At 39.7% G+C, this 19149-nt stretch overlaps 1 protein-coding gene across 3 annotated transcripts in view; it reads left to right on the top strand.

Moving 5' to 3' along the window:
• arid1b (AT-rich interaction domain 1B) overlaps positions 1–19149 on the top strand; it is a 269267-nt gene that overhangs the window by 197348 nt on the left and 52770 nt on the right. For all 3 annotated transcript variants that reach the window (XM_087780581.1, XM_087780582.1, XM_087780580.1), the window contains exons 6-7: positions 7821–7910; positions 12287–12466. In XM_087780581.1, the coding sequence (XP_087636707.1) occupies positions 7821–7910; positions 12287–12466 (270 nt within the window). The remainder of the gene's footprint in view (positions 1–7820; positions 7911–12286; positions 12467–19149) is intronic.

Raw genomic sequence — 19149 nt, 5'->3', positions numbered from 1 at the left:
CGACTGCATCTTCTTATTTTTCTTCTGTTAGTGGCGAGATTTATTACAAGGAAGCTGTGGGAGTGGGTTTCGGGGGGCGGTTGGGGGGTGTCTTTATGTTCTGCAGGGAGAGGAGCCCGGCAAGTTCTTCTGGTGACACCACTCCCTGAGAGGCTGCTTGGTGGGAACACCGCCTGTGGCTGTCCTCTCTCTCTCTCTTTCTTTATCTTTCTCTTTCCTTCTCTCATTATCTTCATCGCTTTCTCTCATGTTCTTATGTGTTCCCTCATCTGCACCCTTTCCACCCCATCTCTGTTTGTGTCTTTCTTTCCCTCGCAGCGATGCTGTGCTACACGGCCTCCCACGGAGGAGAAGATTCTCCTCTTTTCGTATTCCTCCTCATCTTCTCCTCCAGCTCTTTTTTTTTTCCCCCTCCACTTCTACCTTATCTCCCACTTTCACAAACGTTCTCCCCCCTAAACTCCCTCGCAGCTCTCTTGATAGCGGCTCGTGTTGCTTTTTACGCCTGGAAAAAATTCAAGACGCTTCTGAAAATTTGCTATCATGAAAGAAAACAGTTTGGTTCACCAGACGTTCACAACAGTTTAGTTTATGAACAGAGTTTAGTGTCTTGAACACTTTTAATGGTTGTTAGTCCGTATGTGTTCCTAGTAAGTAAGTAAGTCAGTAAATTATAGTTGTATAGTGCTTTTCCAGACCAGGGTCACAAAGCGCTTAAACAAACAAAACAATATTCAATAAAGTATATACTTTAAAGATCAAGATAAGACCGAGAACAACACAGAAAGCCTGAACAAATATAAGTGTCTTAAGATGTTTCTTGAAGAAGTCAGTAGATCATCAAACACAGAGATCGTTCCAAAGCTCAGGATCAACAGCCTGGAAGGATTTCTCTCCTCTGGTCCTGAACCGTGTGTGTGGAACCATCAGTAGATTCTGATCCACAGACCTCAGAGCCCGAGCTGGGGTGTAAGTCTGGATCAGATCACTGATGGAAGAGGAACCATGAATAGATCTGAAAGTAAGAACCAGAATTTTAAAGCTGATCCTGAAAGAAACTGGCAGCCAGTGAAGAGTTTTAAGGATCATGGGAAATGTGAGTTCTTCTACTTGAGCAGGTCAGAGTTCTGAATTAACTGCAGGCTGACCACTTCCTCTTAACCCAAGTCAATCTGAGATAGGCTGAAGTCAAGGCAAAAATGCCTGGACAGATGGATAGAAGTTTGTCATTGGTGTCATGGCGTACCACCCCGGACTTACCCTAGCAGTATCTCTAGCACATTGGAAATGGAAATAATGTAAAGCCCACAGAGGACTCACACGAAAAGTGGTAGCCCTCGCTTGACACCGTGGATAAGGTGGATAACTGGACTCGACTGGTAATCAGAAGAGCCGGGCTTTGCCCAGTTGGCATCCGAAGATAAGGATTAAACCAGCAACTTCTCAGGCCACAAACCAACCACTCTACCTTCTAAGTTGTGCGTCCCCTCAACTTTTTAGTATACCTACTGTACGGGCAAAAGGTGGGATGTGAAATCGACAACAAAAGCCGCCCATTGGTTTATTTTCTAACTAGTAGATGACTGGTCCATTAGGTTGGACTTTCGCAGACATCGATTTCTGGACTATGTAGTGTCAATAACCCCGGAAGGGTCCTAGCAAAACAACTTGTACAAACCGAACTGATAACCTTGGGCAGACTCTTTTGGTGTGGGTCGCACAGTGCAAGGACCAACAAACCTGCAACTCCTTTTGGAATAAGTAGCTCAACATCAAAATATGTTTAAAAAGGTGTCAAGTATTTACCACTTTCCAATACCCGCATCATAATAGAACTGGATTTCACATCCACCCTCTTTGTGGAGACCCCGAAACTGTACCCACAATGGGTAGAATATATGGATATTCATCTGAAAACTGGAAAATCAGGTCTTGTTTTCTTTATTCCCTCTCATTTCTCCTCCAGCGTTTCTCCTCTGCTACCCACCGAAATGTTATCTCTTTCCACACCCGTTCTCCACCAATCTCCCTCGCCGTTCCCTCTCCTGTTGACGGCTGTTCGGAGTGAAACAGCAAAAATGCCCTCCCCGCAGGCCACAGATTCACAGCCTGAGCAGGAATAAAAAACTGAATGCTGCGTTAGCCATTTGGAAGGATTCTATTCTAACGCCGTCTGACTGGAATACCCTAACAGCAGCACAGTGTACAATTATTCTCCCTCCTCGACACCTATTTTTCTCGCTTTCGCTCACTCCGGCGTTCGCTGTTCTGCATCACGCTCCCTGTTTTTCAGCTTAAGCTGCAGTTTTACTTTACTTACAGTTGCTAGTCAGCGCAGGAAGTAATGAGGAACTTGGGAGAGCGCTTGTTTTGGTACCCACAGCAGACCTGCATTCGGCCTCTTCGGGGAGAGTTAACCGGAATTGAAGAAGGCATTGGTTTACAACTATTGAGATCTGAAACACTGGACCCAGATGTTTATCCTATAGACCAGGAGTGTTTGTTTGACTGTATAGCAAAGTTTGCAGCCTGAGGGTTGGAATGAGCAAAGACAGCTTTCCATTTATTTCTCATGGCTCTTTTGATTCTGCCCGAGGATAGGTTCATGTGCGAACACAACCTTTCCAGTCTACAACCTTTACCTCTTTCCCACTACTTCTTGAAACTTTTTCAGATGAGTCTCCTTCACGAATCCCAAAATGGTTGGCCTTACATTTGACGTACCTATGGCTTGATAAGTGTACTCTATTACCTCTGTCACTGAGGTTAAGGTATTCTTGTGCTTGCTTGTAAGCAAAATAGTAATGGTGAAAATAAAAGTACATTTTTATAATGAGACGTAAATGCAATGGTTCCAATGTTGATGGCATTTAAGTGTACGATCTTGGGTAAGGAAGGTTTCGAAAGTTTTCGTTACTCACTCAGGTTGGTTCAGAAGCAGCAAAATAACTTAATAAATATTACTTTCATGTGACAAAATGCATCACCGTCGACACATGTTTAAGGTTTTCAGGTTAGCTAGGGTTTTCTCGCAACCACAGGTTTAAGTCCGGATCAATGAACTTAAGTTATTCATGCCATTGTATTTAGAAATGAGCTCCTTGACAGAGGTATGCACAGCCACGGTGCTTCTCTAGTTGCGTCCGTTTCGGGTATTATTTTTAAAGTGCCTTTGATTTTTTTCCCTGAATGCTTCACCAAGACAGACTTTATACAGCCTTATAACATTCTCCATGAATACATAATGTGACACAGTAACACAAAAACTGATATACAAAAAACACTGCGGCAGATTTCTGGCGGTTCAAAGCTGCTTTATCAATAAAATAACACCCGTAGAAACACGGAAAGAAGTTTTTAAGGGGTGTTCGCCTATAACAATGGATATAAAGCAAAGTATAGTTTAGGATGTTACGTCTCTCACTGTTCCCTCCACGACTAAACTTCTCTTTCATCTGCAATTAGCAACTATTTTATTCACTCGGCGTGACTCTCGTTCGCGCCGCTTACCAATCGCCGGCGCTCTCGACTTGTCAGGCCCTTGAAACAAAACAGTGGCCACGAGTTTTCTTTTGAACTCTTTCTGCATTTGTATTTAGAAATTGAATGAAAAAAAAAGGCTTCAAAGACCAAACTCGCTCTCTTCAAAGCGAGCTCGGGGTTGCCTCGGCTGCCTCCACAGAAGGAATATTTAGGAAATGTTTCGCACCATTATCTTCTTTTTTTTTTCTTTTTTTTAAGGGAAAAGTCCTTTTTCTTTAAGCTGTGTGTAGCAGAAGTAGAGAATTAATGGGTTCACTTTGAAAAATAGTCAATTCTGGTTTTGATGTTCTAACAAGCAAATTCTTTCTGATTTAGACGTATTGAAAGGATTTGATTTTACTCCATGCATGAGCCCGAATAGAAAGAAATGGACTTTGAATGTTGAGTTTTATGTGCTTAAAACTAAGAAACGGGTAGATAGGCTCACTTTTATCTCCGTCCTTGGCGATTTGTTTTCACTCAAAACTGTTTTGTTTTAATTTATTTTTTGTCAGTAAAAACATTTGGTTTATAAATGTCAGGTTTGGACGAAAGGCTTTAAACTAAAGAAAGAGACATCAGAGTCAGAATTGGTTTTAAGTCACAACGATTTTAAGGTAAGGTAAGGTAAGGTAAAACTTTATTGATCCCTCAGGAGGTCTCCTTCGGGAAATTGTTTTTTTCCAATAGCCAGCAATTTTTCATAAACAATACAAAGTAATAAATAAAAATAAAATAAGAAGAATAACATAAAGAGGAAGAACAAGATGACACAATCTAAGTCTAAAGATAAAAACAGAGAACATCCAGATACTCTCACTCCACTCCTGCCCCTGAACTCAGAATTGTACAATTTAATAGCCCGAGGGATGAATGAGTCCCTGAGTCTATTTGTTTTGCACTTGCAGGGAGAGTTTAACACAGAACCTCCTCATCGTCGACCCATTTTCACGATGAAGTAAGAACTGTCCTTAGTGAGTTATTGATAATCTGAGAGGCGAGAACAAAGTTAAAACTGGAAAAACAACACAAGACTGGAATAAATGATAGCTGGTCTTCAATAGAGCAAACAAGGGTTTGTTTCTTTTTACCTAAAATCTTCTCTGAGTAAAGACACAAGCAATGTTTAACATGTAAATCCCGGTGGTTAAGCAAATTTGATAACACTTAATAACTTTAAACTATTTTTTCGGTTTTGAGAATCTGGTCAGCCCTCAGTTATTTCTTTTTCTGACTGGGTCTTCCAGTTTCCACTTAAGATAAGTTAGAATCAGACTTCACTCTATATGCTAGTTAGCTAATGTTTTTTTGCAGTTTGTTGAGTCAATCTCTAGTTGTTGTGAATTAAATTGGTTAAATAGACATTATTTGGAGATTTTCCATTGAGTATCTGCAGGTTGTATCAACAGAGGGCGCCCTAGGGTGCCTGTTTTTTATAACCCGAATAAAACGTTTAACCTTGTTTTTCCCTCATTCTAGTTCACGATCGAAGCATATTTATGTCTTTAAAACGTTGACATTTGCATTTTAATTCAGTGCCAACATATACGATCGCCCTCACGCTGACTTTCAATCCGCGGTTCACTGAGACGTCACAGCTTCACTCGATGAATTATTAATCCAACAGACTCATGTTGCCACAGTCTCCTGTTTATGTTATTTGTGTGTAAAAATGTAATAGAATCTTAGGGCTTTTTTCTTTTTTTAAACAAAGAGAAGAAGAGAGCTCGTCGTCGGACTCGAGCCGAGGATTGTTTTTAGCGTAATTGTTTGTAAAATAATTATAAAGTGCTTCGAGCGTTGCACGAGAGAGAAATTATTCGTCTCAAAACAATAGTAACAAATAAAGGCGTAATGGTAACAATGAGCATATAGAGTAGGTTGATATTTAATTTGAAATAATGACAACTATAAGCTTTAAATTAACAGTTTTTATTTAAGATGTATTTTTAAAAAAGATTCATGCTTGTTGTACCACTTGTCCAAGGTCGGGTCGAGGGGGCAGCACCTTTGAAAAAAAGACTTAAACTGTCAACCTTCTTCAGCTTTACCAAGAGAATAAAAAAGAGTTTCCATTTAGTATTATAGAAATATAAATAATATAAATTCATTTACAATTCATCATAACAAAGGCAATATAAAATGCTGTATTTTTATAAATTATTTAAATAAAATATTGACCAAAGTCCTTGTCTTGTTTTTATTTTGTTCTTTTCTTCATATAGTTTTTCAATTGTCCTTTGAATTAATAAAAATTACAAAAATTACTTCGGAAAAAAAGTACAAAATGAACTTAAACAGGTCAAATTTAGAGTTCAGATTTGAAATACATTGAAGTTTTCTGTTTGTAGTTGTTGTTTTTTATGGTAATAAATATAGTTATAGGGCCAAAGGGCTGTATTTAGCCCACGGGCCGCACTTTTTATTGTATTTTTTTGGTCATTTTAAATAGATGTTGAAATATAATATTGTTATTTTATGATCACCAATTAATTTTCCCCTTTTTTTTTACTCCATCAATATAATATTTCCCTCTTTATTTTCCACCTTCAGACCCTCACACTTTCTGAATTTGCCGTGTTCGTCTGAGATATTATCGAAGTAACACAATCCTCTCGTTTATCGAGGATGCATTTTAAATGTTCCCTTCTTTTTTTCTCCTCTGGCCGCGAGTTGACAAGCTAATATGATATTCTCTCTTCGCAGCGCAGCCTGTGGACGTGTGTGTGTGTGTGTGTGTGTGTTGAGAGCGAAGCCACAACATTTTGGCATCAACACTTAGTGTGTGTTTGTGTTTGGGCATGAATTGTCTGGCGTACTTGAGGCAGCTTATTTACACTTGTTTATTTGCACAATTACTTTTACATGTTTGTGTTTTTATGTGTTTTGCGGGGGCGGTTTGGTAGTTGCAAATGTTGTTTATGCAGCTTTGTGAGAAGCAATTATGTCGACTTAATTTGGTTTGTTTACATGGAGAGTTATGTAGAACGGTGAGAGTGGACACTCACGGTTCTGTGTGTGTGTGTCGGTGTGTGTGTCAGTGTGTGTGTGTCGGTGTGTGTGTGCCACATCAGACAGAAGCCTGGTATTTATTTCTTTTGACATTACAAACACAGTTCAGTTTTACTATATTTAGTTTAAAAATTAAAGACATATTGTATTCAAAAAATAAAAGATTGACACTAAATCAAACAAAAAAAACATTTTTTTTTCAAATTACTTAATTAACTTGAAATGAAATAAGATTTCAATATTCCAATATCTCTGTATTGTGTTGTCATATGCAATACCAGCCTAATCCAGAAGGGTAGGACGGCACTATTGAGACACATACTGTAGTTAGCTTAATGCTAAAAAGAAGGTAATGTTAAGTTTAAAAAATAACAAATCTCAAAAAAACTAAATGAGCTATCTGGAAAATACACTTATGATATTATGTATTATTTAGTGTGTTTTTAATGGCTTAGCTTGTGAAGCTAGCTGATGCTAACTCTTGACATTAGCTTGGTTTGTATCCACCGTTCTTTTTTTTAGCTTCATTTTTCTTGCTTATTTTAAGAAGGTTTATGGCTATTTTGTATTTCAGCTGTTTTAAAATCAGGTTAATCTTGTATAAAAAAAAATAGCAGGTTAAACAAATAATGCTAATCAGATTATGGTCATAACTGGTGAGATAAATATGTTTTTGAGAGACTCTACAACAGAAATTTACATCTAACTTCTATCGTGATGTTTGACTCGGCAGCCTCCGAAATCCCAAAGATAAAAAGGTTAATTTGACAAGTCTCGTTCCCCCGCTTTGGGCTAAATCAATTCTCAAAGTCCGTCTCCGCCGCTGCCCTAATCAGACCCTCGGCTCGCTATCGGATTTCAATGGAACCGGCTCAGTCCAAAGACCCGAACAAGCACCTAATCAATGGTCCCTCAATGACCGGGCTTTTCCAAAGGAGATTGCTCAGGGTTTAAATGCTTACGCGAGGAAATGGCGAGGGGGGTCGAACCACTTGATATGTCCTCTGGAAGTGAATTTGTCACGCGGTCGAATCCCCCGAACGGTTTCGCGGCTAATTGACCGAGAGTTTGTTTATTAAGAAAAATCCTTGAGAATAAAGAACAAGTTCTATTTACTTAATGAGACCAACATTGTTTTCCCTTTGATCGTCAAAACTTGTGGCAACTCATTTGGAAAAAATAAAGTAAAACTTCCTTCTATTTATGCAAATCTACGAAAACAAAAGTGTTATTCAAGAGTGTGTCTCTTTCTCTTTTGTGACCGTTTTCTTCTCGTCCTCTTCTAGGTCCTAACGTGACCCAACAGAGTCCTGGGAATGGACCAGATGGAGCCCCCGCTCCACCTGTTACTCGCTCACCTTTGGCTCAAGATCGAGGTAAAGTTCTTGAATTTATTAAAAGTTAAATTTTTCTCTTAGGGTTTTGTGTGCGTTTGTGTTGAGCTGATCGACAAGGTGCGTTTCTGACATGTTGTAACTTTGTAACGGATACACAAGGCTTGTGTTTTTTACCGCAACTGTAGGACATCAATTCAGCTCAGCAGAGCTCAAGCACAGCAACAAAATAAACGTCAATGCAAACTTACTGAAAGTTGAAGGTCATTTCCTTCAACTGTTATTTATAGGGAACACTAAACACAAACCGTTTTGGTGGTTTTGTTGTTTTCCATGATTGAACTATGACTATGTGTAATATAATATAATGTCGGATAGTTTATTATCCAAGAGTTTATTCGACGAATACAAATGTGTTCACCGTAAAATTATCGATTTGTCACTAGCGTCAAAGCTATCGTTAGCATCTATACCACATACAACAAACCAATGACAGTCGTATTGCTCACCATCGTCGCACATTAGCGTTGTTTCTTGGTAAATCCATCGTTTCAAGTTTGCCTCAGACCTCCCTTGTTTTCAAGGGCTATCTAGCTCTCCGTCTTAGCCCTTCCCCTTCATCCAGCGGAGACTTTGGACACCCCTCCATCTCTGGGGGACGCACACAACTGAGGGGGGAGGGCGAAGAACAAGTGCTAGTGGGAGTTTTAAGGCGCAGCCTTAACTTGACAACACAGTGGAAATGCAATTGAGCCACAAGGTAAACACAACAACAAATGTGAAGCGACACAAATACAGTGTTATATTGCAAATATTTGGGGGGATTGTCTCTTGGAATTTTGCGGATGTTCCGCTGTATCGCGGGATTACGGGATGCGCCACAAACATATAACACAGCTAATGGCTAACGGACGAATGTGGGCTACTCAGGTTAATAAGTTATGTATGCTGGGCGTTGATTGGCTCATGGAACGGCGTGTATTACCGTGGATACCATTGGCTCTATTTGGGTAACACTGAAGTTGCACCCCTTGATGCAGCACCCCATGAAACAGAGCCCGTTTCAGTACCATTTTGGTCCGGCGTACTGTTTCAGCCGCTAACGCTAACGTCTTATTAAAAGCTTTTTTTTAATGAGTGAATGAAACTTTAACTGAGCAGTTGAAGGACATTTGGTACCACACAATAAACATGTGACAGCGACGCTGATTGGCTGAACCGTGTCCCGTGACACTTTTTGAACTTATGAGTAACCAATACATTTCAATAGTTCTATAATTAAAACAGCCGTCAGTCATATCGTACAGTTACACGTTTTTTTTTTGTCTATTTATTTATATAAGAATGTTTTTTTGTGTTAGAAAGAGTCGATCAGTTAAAGTTCTGTTCACTCATAAAATTGCTTTTAAAAAGACATTGGTAAGTAAGTAAGTAAGTAAGTAAGTAATGGTTATTTGTAAAGCACCTTTCTAGACCAGGGTCACAAAGCGCTTTAACAATCAAAAACAATAAACAGTTTAAATATATACTTTAAAAGGCCAGGACACATAAGACAAACAGTCTAGAGAGTTCTAGAAAATCAGGGAAAAGAAGCAACAGGAAGGATTTCTCTCCTCTGGTCCAGAAGCATGTTCAGGAACCATCAGTAGATTCTGATCCACAGACCTCAGAGCCCGAGCTGGGGTGTAAGTCTGGATCAGATCACTGATGGAAGGAGGAGTCTGACCATGAATAGATCTGAAAGTAAGAACGAGAATTTTAAAATTGATCCTGAAAGAAACTGGCAGCCAGTGAAGAGTTTTAATGATCGGGGGAAATGTGAGTTCTTCTACTAGAGCGGCTCAGAGTTTTGTATCAACTGCAGGCAACCATTGGTATGTGATGTCATCACGCAGGACCGAAACAGTTGTCCGGGCCGGAATGATTCTTACAAGTAAAGTTCAATCGTCTTTAATGCAGAATTTAATGATTTTTTCAAGTGTTATAATTACAGCGGGTTTAAAATGTTTGTTAGTTACGAGCTACTGCTATGTCGCTAAGATCTTCACTGACGGTCCTGGAACTTAACATATTAAACGAGGGAAAACTGCAAATGCAAATTAAGTGCAACACAACTGTTGCAACATAAATATATTGCAAACACAAAAGATTATGCTCAAAAACAAACAAATTGCAATTGACCAACATTTTATAAGACAAACGCTAAAAGCTAAAAACACCTACACAAGTTAATCTTTTCTCAGTGCAGGTCGTGTAAAATAATGTATTTCAGTAAAAGAGCGTCCAGGTCAGGCAGACGAAGTGGTCCGAGCGCCTTTCCGTGAAAAAGGTTACGTCCCCACCTGCTGAAATCAAGCAGGAGATTTAATTCCGCTCGCTAATACCCCCGAGCTCAGCCCTGGACCTCTGGAAAAAAAAAAAAAACACACACAGGGATGTCTGTTGTTTCTGACATTTTCCTGTCAAGGATTAAGCCCTCTGCCCTCCCCAGATGCACAAGCCCCACTTTACTCGAGTGCCTTTCGCTCTAAGAGCCACTCTCCTCCCTTCGTTTGCATAAATCCACTAAATGCCCCCCCCCGACCCACCACCACCACCACCAACCCTCTCGTTTCCTACGTTAACACACTTTCTGTCACGTGGTTCATTGTGTGAGTGTTGTTGTTTTTTGTTGTCCGACTGAGAGCTTCATTTGCCAGAAAAAGGCAGTGTGTGTGTGTGGGGGGGGGGGGGGTGGAGAAGAGAGAGAAATCCTTGAATGTGTTATTTGCTTTTAGCACTGTCGGCACATTGTTCCTCTCCCCATCCATTTTCCAGGCAATTTAAAGTGCGGTATTACGCGCAGACTTTCTTTTTTTTTCTTTTTTTTTTCCTCCCAGAATCCCCTCACTCTAATGGAAGCAAAACATTACAATAATGTCCTCGCTCCTTAAACCCAGCACTCGCAGCCTAAGCACTTTCAGGCCCCAATCGCTCCTTTCATCCCACACAAGTTCTCTCTCTCTCTCTCTCTTTTTCTCTCTCTCTCTCTCTCTCTCTGTCTTCTTCACAAACTTCACCACACACTGTGAGCACCTCACTCGCAGCAAAAACACACAGTTTCATCTCCCACTTTACTCCCATTCAGAGAAGCCACTCGATGGTTGTCAAAGTTTACGGGCGAGCGAATCCATTTACGACTAATCTGCAACGCTCCCCAAGTCCGTCCGCCGACCCCCGTCTTTTCTCAGACGGCCGTTCAGGCGACCTTTACACGTCTCTGGAATATCCAGAGACCTTTTTTTTTTGTGTGTTTTTTTTTAAAAAACCTCGACTGGATAACTTTAAAAGAGTAAAAGCTCAGACGAGGATTTCCCTCCAAATGTCAATTACTATGGTTGGAGGAGACCCCGGGCCCCCGAGAGGCTTCCACACATTTATTGATGGAATTGACTTGGATAAGTTAGCAGTTCACTCGAGTCGTGAAGCACTTTTATTGTTTGTTTAATCTTTGTTGTATTAAGAGATTTCTATCGATTCATGTCTGTTTTGTTCCATTGTTAGTGAAATGGATTTGTAAAGATAAGTATGTTTTAGATAAGGGGTCTCAATGTGGCGACTGTGGGGTCTTTTGAGAAGTTCTTTCTGTATGTCTTTGAGTTATACTTGTTTGTTTTTTAGTTTTTTTTGTATTTTCACTGTGAATTTGGGAGATTTCTGGAGATTAAATCTAATTTATAATAACCACGCCCACTCTGCTGTGATTGGTCAAACGTCAAGGTTTGTCACCGCGCGCCATCAATTCCCGGAAGTCTCCACCTCCAAGGGACTTGGATAAACAAAGCGGGGCGTGATTACAGGTGGCTGGAGGAGGAGTGAAGCCATGTATACGTCATAATGGACTCTCGTAACCTCTTGTTCGCTGAGAATTCAATCGGGGGAGAACTTTATAAAGTAATAATTTCAAAACATAGTCCTGATGAGGGACTTACTGCATCTTGTAGAGGAAGACTTCAAGATTTTACTACTGACTAAAGATGGAGTCCCTTTTTTTTTGGTGAGACATCAAATGAAGGGGCCACAGAATTTACTCTCATGGGCCACAAATGGTCCCCGTGGCAATAGTTTGAGAACCCTGATGGACGAATGATGGCATGAGTGAAGAAAATAGAGGTGGACAATCAAATTTAACCTCAAACTAAACTAGCTCCAGGGGCCATGTAGGTTAATTCTAATGCCGACTTAGGGGCCTTCCATCAGTAAAATGTAGTTTGTCAAGAAATGTAGTTTTCAACGATATTTTAAGTAATATTTTGGTGCTTATCACAGCACGATGATGAAGCTTTTGCTTCAAAAATGACAAGAAAAGTAAACCTCTCATAAGGATCGTTGGCGTATAAGATGTCCATAAATAAACGTTTTCATTGTTTTTATCGCAGGATTCATGCCTGCCATTCAGAGGAATCCCACCGCCTCACAGTTCCCGCCTCCTCCATCCGGACCCTCCGTCTCACCTCATCCATCCCCGGCTGGTCCAGTGTATCCAGGGATGGGTCCGTACTCTCAAAGCGGCAGTTCGGGTCAATACGGGTCACAAGGATCTCAGTACGGACACCAAGGTAGGAGACAATGAACTGTTTTTTTATACGGTAGTGTTTGACAATTAAATCAGGGGGACCCCAACTCTTTTTTTTGCACCCCAAATGTCAGCGTTTTATTCACGAAATGACCATCGGATAAAAACAGTGAAAATTAAACTCTATACGATTGATTTACATGTTTATTTTTTTGAGTAAACTTGATTTAAACAAGCGTTTTGACGCTTCAAGAGTCAAAGGCTTATGTTACTTCAAAGAAAACACCATATTTAGACTTAAACTCATTCATGCAACACTAATAGACTCAGGGACTCTTTCATTCCTCATGCTATTAGACTTTATAACCTGAGTTCCGGGGCAGGAGTTGAGTGAAAGGATGATGTTATTCTATGTTAATCTTTGTATCATTTTCTTTGATCTATTTATATTTGCACTTTTTGTTGTTGTTGTTTTTAATGAAACCATCTACTGCTGTGAACTGGAAACACAATTTTCCGAAGGAGATCTCCAGAGGGATCAATAAAGTCTATCTGATAATCAATAGAGCAGAAATGATCCAGTTGATCGGCTGCTCTGTAACAAATGCGGTACCGGTTGAAAAACATTTTTCTTTGGCTCTGTTTGAGATTTGATTCATGATCCCTGTGATAAAAGAAGCAGCTCCATGTGGCTGCATCAGGTTTGTTCTCAGGCTGGCCTTGTCATGGTGAACACATTTGTGTAACACATTCCGAACGAAGGCCACGGTAGAGTTCACGCTCAGATGTCGGAGCCACATTTGTCTTCTTCTCCGGCAACAACGGCCTCTGTTTCGCCCTCACTTTGGGCCTTGACTTCGGTGCCTTCGCTTTGAAAGGGATTCTGTTAATGAGGATTTTCGTTCCGTGTTATTTCTCCTCCAAATACCCACAAAGAGAGATGCAGATCTCCCTTATCGTCCTGTGAGCTGCCGGTATTAACATCAAGCTTTCTGAGGCCGAGACTCTTGCAATATTCATGAGGCACTTGAACCGTAGACCGATCTCTTGGCCCGCCTCGAGAGGAAGGTCCAGACTAGATTATGACGGGAGGTTTTTATCCGACACTGAATAACAAGGAAGGTTTTTTTTATATATATTTGGCTTTGACTCTTAAGTTTTTACCACTTTTCTAACTAAAATGATTGTAAGGTTTTATTTTGATGGTGTGACTATGGACTAGGGGTGTTGGAAAATCATTATATTATTTTAAGTTATCATTGTTTATTTATGGTTGTTAGTTCATTAAAGTGTGTGTCAAATTAGATAATTCCTTATTTTATTTACAATTAACTTGCAAATATTCATACCATGTTCATTTTTGGGTTGAGATTGAACATCCGGACGCTGGATCTCAGCAGCCAGGGGAACATTGAAATCCTGTGATGACTGAGGACAAGAGGATACAGTCGACTCCAGCAGCTTTTAAAGCTGATGTTTTGACATTTAAAAGCAGATGAAAGTAGTTACGACTTTCTCAGGAGTCATGTGGTCTGTAAATTCCGTAACACCAGAGCCAAGTACTCGACAATACTACAAATATATCCTTCTTACTACAGTATAGTAATGTATCCTATTTTTGCTCCTCTATCTTATCGTATGGCAAGAATCTTCTGATTCCAATTAACATGTAAATACTCAAGCCGTGTTCATTTTCGGGTTGCGATTGAACTTCCGGCCGCTAGATGGCAGCAATTATTACGTCCTTAGCAGCCAGGGAAACATTGAAATCCTGTGATGACTGAGGACGAGAGGATACAATCGACTCCACCAGCGTTTAAAGCTGATGTTTTGACGATGAAAGCGGTTATGACTTTGTCGAGCGTCATGTGGCCTTTAAATTATTCAACACCAGAGTCAAGTACTCGACAATACTACAAATATATCCTTGCTACTACGGTATTGCAATATATCCTATTTTTTTAATTTAAAATTAAAATGCAAATATTCAATCCGTGTTCATTCTTGGATTGCGATTGAACTTCCGACCGCTAGATGGCAGCAGTTATTACGTCCTCAGCAGCCAAGGGAACATTGAAATCCTGTGATGACTGAGGACAAGAGGATACAGTCGACTCCTGCAGCTTTTAAAGCTGATGTTTTGACATTGAAAGCAGATGAAAGTAGTTACGACTTTCTCAGGAATCATGTGGTCTGTAAAGTTTGCAACACCAGAGTCAAGTACTCGACAATACTACAAATATCTCCTTGTTACTACAGTATAGTAATGTATCCTATTTTTTTATTTTAAATTAAAATGCAAATATTCAATCCGTGTTCATTCTTGGATTGAACTTCCGGCCGCTAGATGGCAGCAGTTATTACGTCCTCAGCAGCCAAGGGAACATTGAAATCCTCTGATGACTGAGGACGAGAGGATACAGTCGACTCCTGCAGCTTTTAAAGCTGATGTTTTGACATTGAAAGCAGATGAAAGCAGTTACGTTCTCGTCAAGAGTCATGTGGTCTGTAAAACACCAGAGTCAAGTACTCGACAATACTACAAATATATCCTTGTTACTAAAGTATCGGTATAAATCGTATTGATTGATATATGTTAACACTACACTTTTTTAAGTGATAGCTTCTGTTCCGAAACATCTTACTTTTTCAAAATCTTGGCAAGTGACAATCCTGCCCACTCAAAAATCTTTAATTGATTTTGGCTCATTCATGCACCACTTAAAGTTTAACGAAACAACCTCCAAACAAAGTTTCTACTTTTTTCTTTTTTTTTTACCAAATCAACCGTTCCATTGTGTCACCTTGATGAACGCCAGTGTTTGCGCCTTTCCATCGAAAATTCCCGCTTTTCCCCTCACATTCATTAATTGCCTTAATGCATCTGCTATTTGGACTCTCTTCTCCACCCACTCTAATCTCTTAATGTGACTCTGCCCGGGCTGACAGCCCAGAAAAAGCAGAGAGAGGGTTGAAGGCAACGAGACAGACGAGCGGGAAAGACGAGCTTCGCTTGAAGCTTGCGGAGGAAGACGAGCGTGAAATCTCAGCGCGATGACAGATGAGATGTTCCTATCAGAAGCAGAAAGAGCAACTCGGTCTCCGTGTGTTTGCATCACAAATATACTCGTATTTAGTTGCAGGATTCAAGTTTTTTTTTTTGTTCCTTTTCATAACCCATGTGAAAGTTGTCGGAGCTCACACTTTAGAACTCTCTCGGCTGAATGTTACGATTTTAATTAACGCCGGCTCGGTTTTGTTAATATATGGTTAACCATTACATTTTGAAGGTAATAACCAGAATTTTAAAATTGAAAAAATCCTGAAAGAAACTGGCAGCCGGTAAAGAGTTTTAAGGATCGGAGAAATGTGAGTTCTTCTACTAGAGTGGGTCAGAATTCTTGCTGCAGAGTTTTGTATCAACTGCAGGCGAGACAGATCCTTCTTGTTAAGACATGAAAATAAACTGTTATAATAGTCTAAACGAGAAGAAACAAACGCAAAAAAAACAACCAAAAAGTCCTCTCTGTTAAGTTAGTTAGTTCCTTTCATAACCCATGTGAAAGTTGTCTTAGCTCACACTTTAGAACTCGCTCGGCTGAATGTAACGACTGCTATTATCGTTGGATGGAGAAAAAAAAACGATTTTAATTGACACCGGCTCGGTTTTTGTTAATATATGGTTAACCATTACATTTTGAAAGTAAGAACCAGAATTTTAAAATTGAAAAAATCCTGAAAGAAACTGGCAGCCAGTAAAGAGTTTTAAGAATCGAGGAAATGTGAGTTCTTCTACTAGAGCGGGTCAGAATTCTTGCTGCAGAGTTTTGTATCAACCGCAGTCGAGACAGATCCTTCTTGTTAATACACCAAAATAAACGGTTACAATAGTCTAAACGAGAGACACAAACAGGCTCCTCCTTACATCACTGATCTGATCCAGCCTTACACCCCAGCTCGGGCTCTGAGGTCTGTGGATCAGAATCTACTTATTTATAGCGCTTTGTGACCCTGGTCTGGAAAAGCGCTATATAAATAAAAATTACTTACTTACTTACTTACAAACGGAAAAAAAACAACCAAAAACCCTCTCTGTCAAGTTAGTTAGTTCCTTTCATAACCCATGGAAAGTTGTCGGAGCTCTCACTTTAGAACTCGCTCGGCTGAATGTAACGACTGCTATTATCGCCGCGATGAAAAAAAAAAAAAAAGATTTTAATTAACACCGGCTCGACTTGTTTCCTGCTCGGGTAGACGTCGCCTCTAACGCCGGTCGTTTACAAACAGATTCCCGAAACTGACCAACATCACATTATAATCAATGAATTTGTTTAGTTCGCAGAACGTTGCCAGACCTTGTTACGTCGGTTCGACCTGGCCGACAGCTGCTGGTGATCGTTTTCGACGGCGGCTCCATCTGCCTCCGTTTTCTCTCGGCAACTCGCGCTCAAATTAGCCATTAGCCGACACAAAACTGCACTTAAGCTTCCAGAAATTCAGAGTTTTTTTTTTTTTTTGCTGGTTATTCTAAATCTGGCCATTAAAATGTAATGTTTTGCGATGTAACGCGTATCAACGTTGACGGTTTTAAATCCGACACGTTGTCTTATTTGGGAGCGATAATGGTTCATCATTAACCTTTTATTAACAAACTTGTCACCGGTGGCAGGAGTTAGTAAATGCATATTACCTGAAGAAATACAAGTTTTAGTTCAGGAATAGTTTCAAATCCAGCCACACCAACTTAAAAAACATATATTTATATCTCAGTTTAGAAGCCTCACTATGTTATGAATGATAAATACCAGGATATGGAATTTATCTCTAATAAAATAACATCATTCTCCACTTATAGCATGTTTTTAACAAAAATATGTTCAGCAAATAAATAAACCTATTCCACCTGTATATAGCTGTGGTCGTAAAAGTATTATAAGTATATAGTTTTGGCTTTTGTTCACAAAAGGAATTGTGATGTCAATTTTACTAATAACTTTGCAGATTTGACTTAAACCACCCAAAACTACCTACATAACGAAAATATAAAAAAAAGAAAATGTCATGACTATTATGTAGAACGGTTTTGTTAATATATGGTTAACCTCTTCAAATTTTAATACCCAGAATTTTAAAATTGACCCTGAAAGAAACTGGCAGCCAGTGAAGAGTTTTAAGGATCAGGGAAATGTGAGTTCTTCTACTAGAGCGGGTTAGAATTCTCGCTGCAGAGTTTTGTATCAACCGCAGTGGAGACAGATCCTTCTTGTTTAGACACCAAAATAAACTGTTACAATAGTCTAAAAATCCTCTCTGTTAAGTTAGTTAGTGTTACTATGAATCCCATGATGACATGAACAGTCAGTCTCACTCATCCGTCATCCGTCACTTCACTAGAAAACTTCCTCCGGGGTTCAGACACTCCACTGGTAATGACCATGTTTTTGACAGCACAAGGTAACCTGACAGAACCGTGCTGCCGTTCAGCCGGAAAACAAAAAACAAAAAAAGAAAACAGAGGAAAACCAATTGCGTGACTCGGAGCCGGAGCCTGCAAGGGCAGAACAGATTTTCTTCTTCTTCTTCTTTTTTTTTTTGATGAAAATTGACAAGTGTGTGGAGCTTGAAAGCCTCAAGGCTTTTATCTAGTTCCACTTCTGCCCTGACACCCTGCCAGGGAAGGTGCTGAGGTGGCTTGTTGCGGATGTGGAAGCCTCGGGCTCGGAGGAGACGAGTGAAAGAAATACGATCAACCCACCGAGACATACCTGTGGTCGGCAGTGTTAACACGGAAGACATCATATATAGCGCGGATCCGATCTGATCCTCCAGCTGTAGACCCACAAGAACCAAGAGCTACACATTGTGAGGGAGGTATTCTCGACGATATTACCATAATATTTTCCATTGTCGATTTTTAGGCATTTTCAATTTTTTTTTTTCAAAAAACAACATTTTACACATTTGGGCAACATTCTTTTGCGCTCACATGGTCAGTCTGATATCATACTTAAGTATTTCCGACATTTTTTTCCATTTTCGGACATGTCGATTTTTGGCCATTTTTTAAAGTTTGAGTGATTAAAATCGGTCGAATTCTACCTTTTTTCGAGCCTTCAAAAAACAACATTTTACACATTTGGTCAACAATTTTTTGCGTTCACATGGTCCGTCCGATATCATACTTAAGTTTTCCGACATTTTTTTCCATTTTCGGACACTTCGATTTTTTAAAGTTTGAGTGATTAAAATCGGTCGAATTATACCATTTTTCGAGGCTTCAAAAAACAACATTTTACACATTTGGGCAACATTTCTTTGCGCTCACATGGTCCGTCTGATATCATACTTAAGTATTTCCGACATTTTTTTCCATTTTCTGACATGTCGATTTTTGGCCATTTTTTAAAGTTTGAGTGATTAAAATCGGTCGAATTCTACCTTTTTTCGAGCCTTCAAAAAACAACATTTTACACATTTGGTCAACAATTTTTTGCGCTCACATGGTCCGTCCGATATCATACTTAAGTTTTCCGACATTGTTTTCGATTTTCGGACACGTTTATTTTTGGGCATTTTTAAAATTTTGAGTGATTAAAATCGGTCGAATTATACCTTTTTTCTAGCCTTCAAAAAACAACATTTTACACATTTGGGCAACAATTTTTTGCGCTCACATGGTCCGTCTGATATCATACTTAAGTATTCCGACATTTTTTTCCATTTTCG

Source organism: Callionymus lyra, chromosome 18 (assembly GCF_982586985.1).
Source record: "Callionymus lyra chromosome 18, fCalLyr1.hap1.1, whole genome shotgun sequence".
Taxonomy (NCBI): domain Eukaryota; kingdom Metazoa; phylum Chordata; class Actinopteri; order Syngnathiformes; family Callionymidae; genus Callionymus; species Callionymus lyra.
This window is presented reverse-complemented; position numbering and strand designations above follow the sequence as displayed.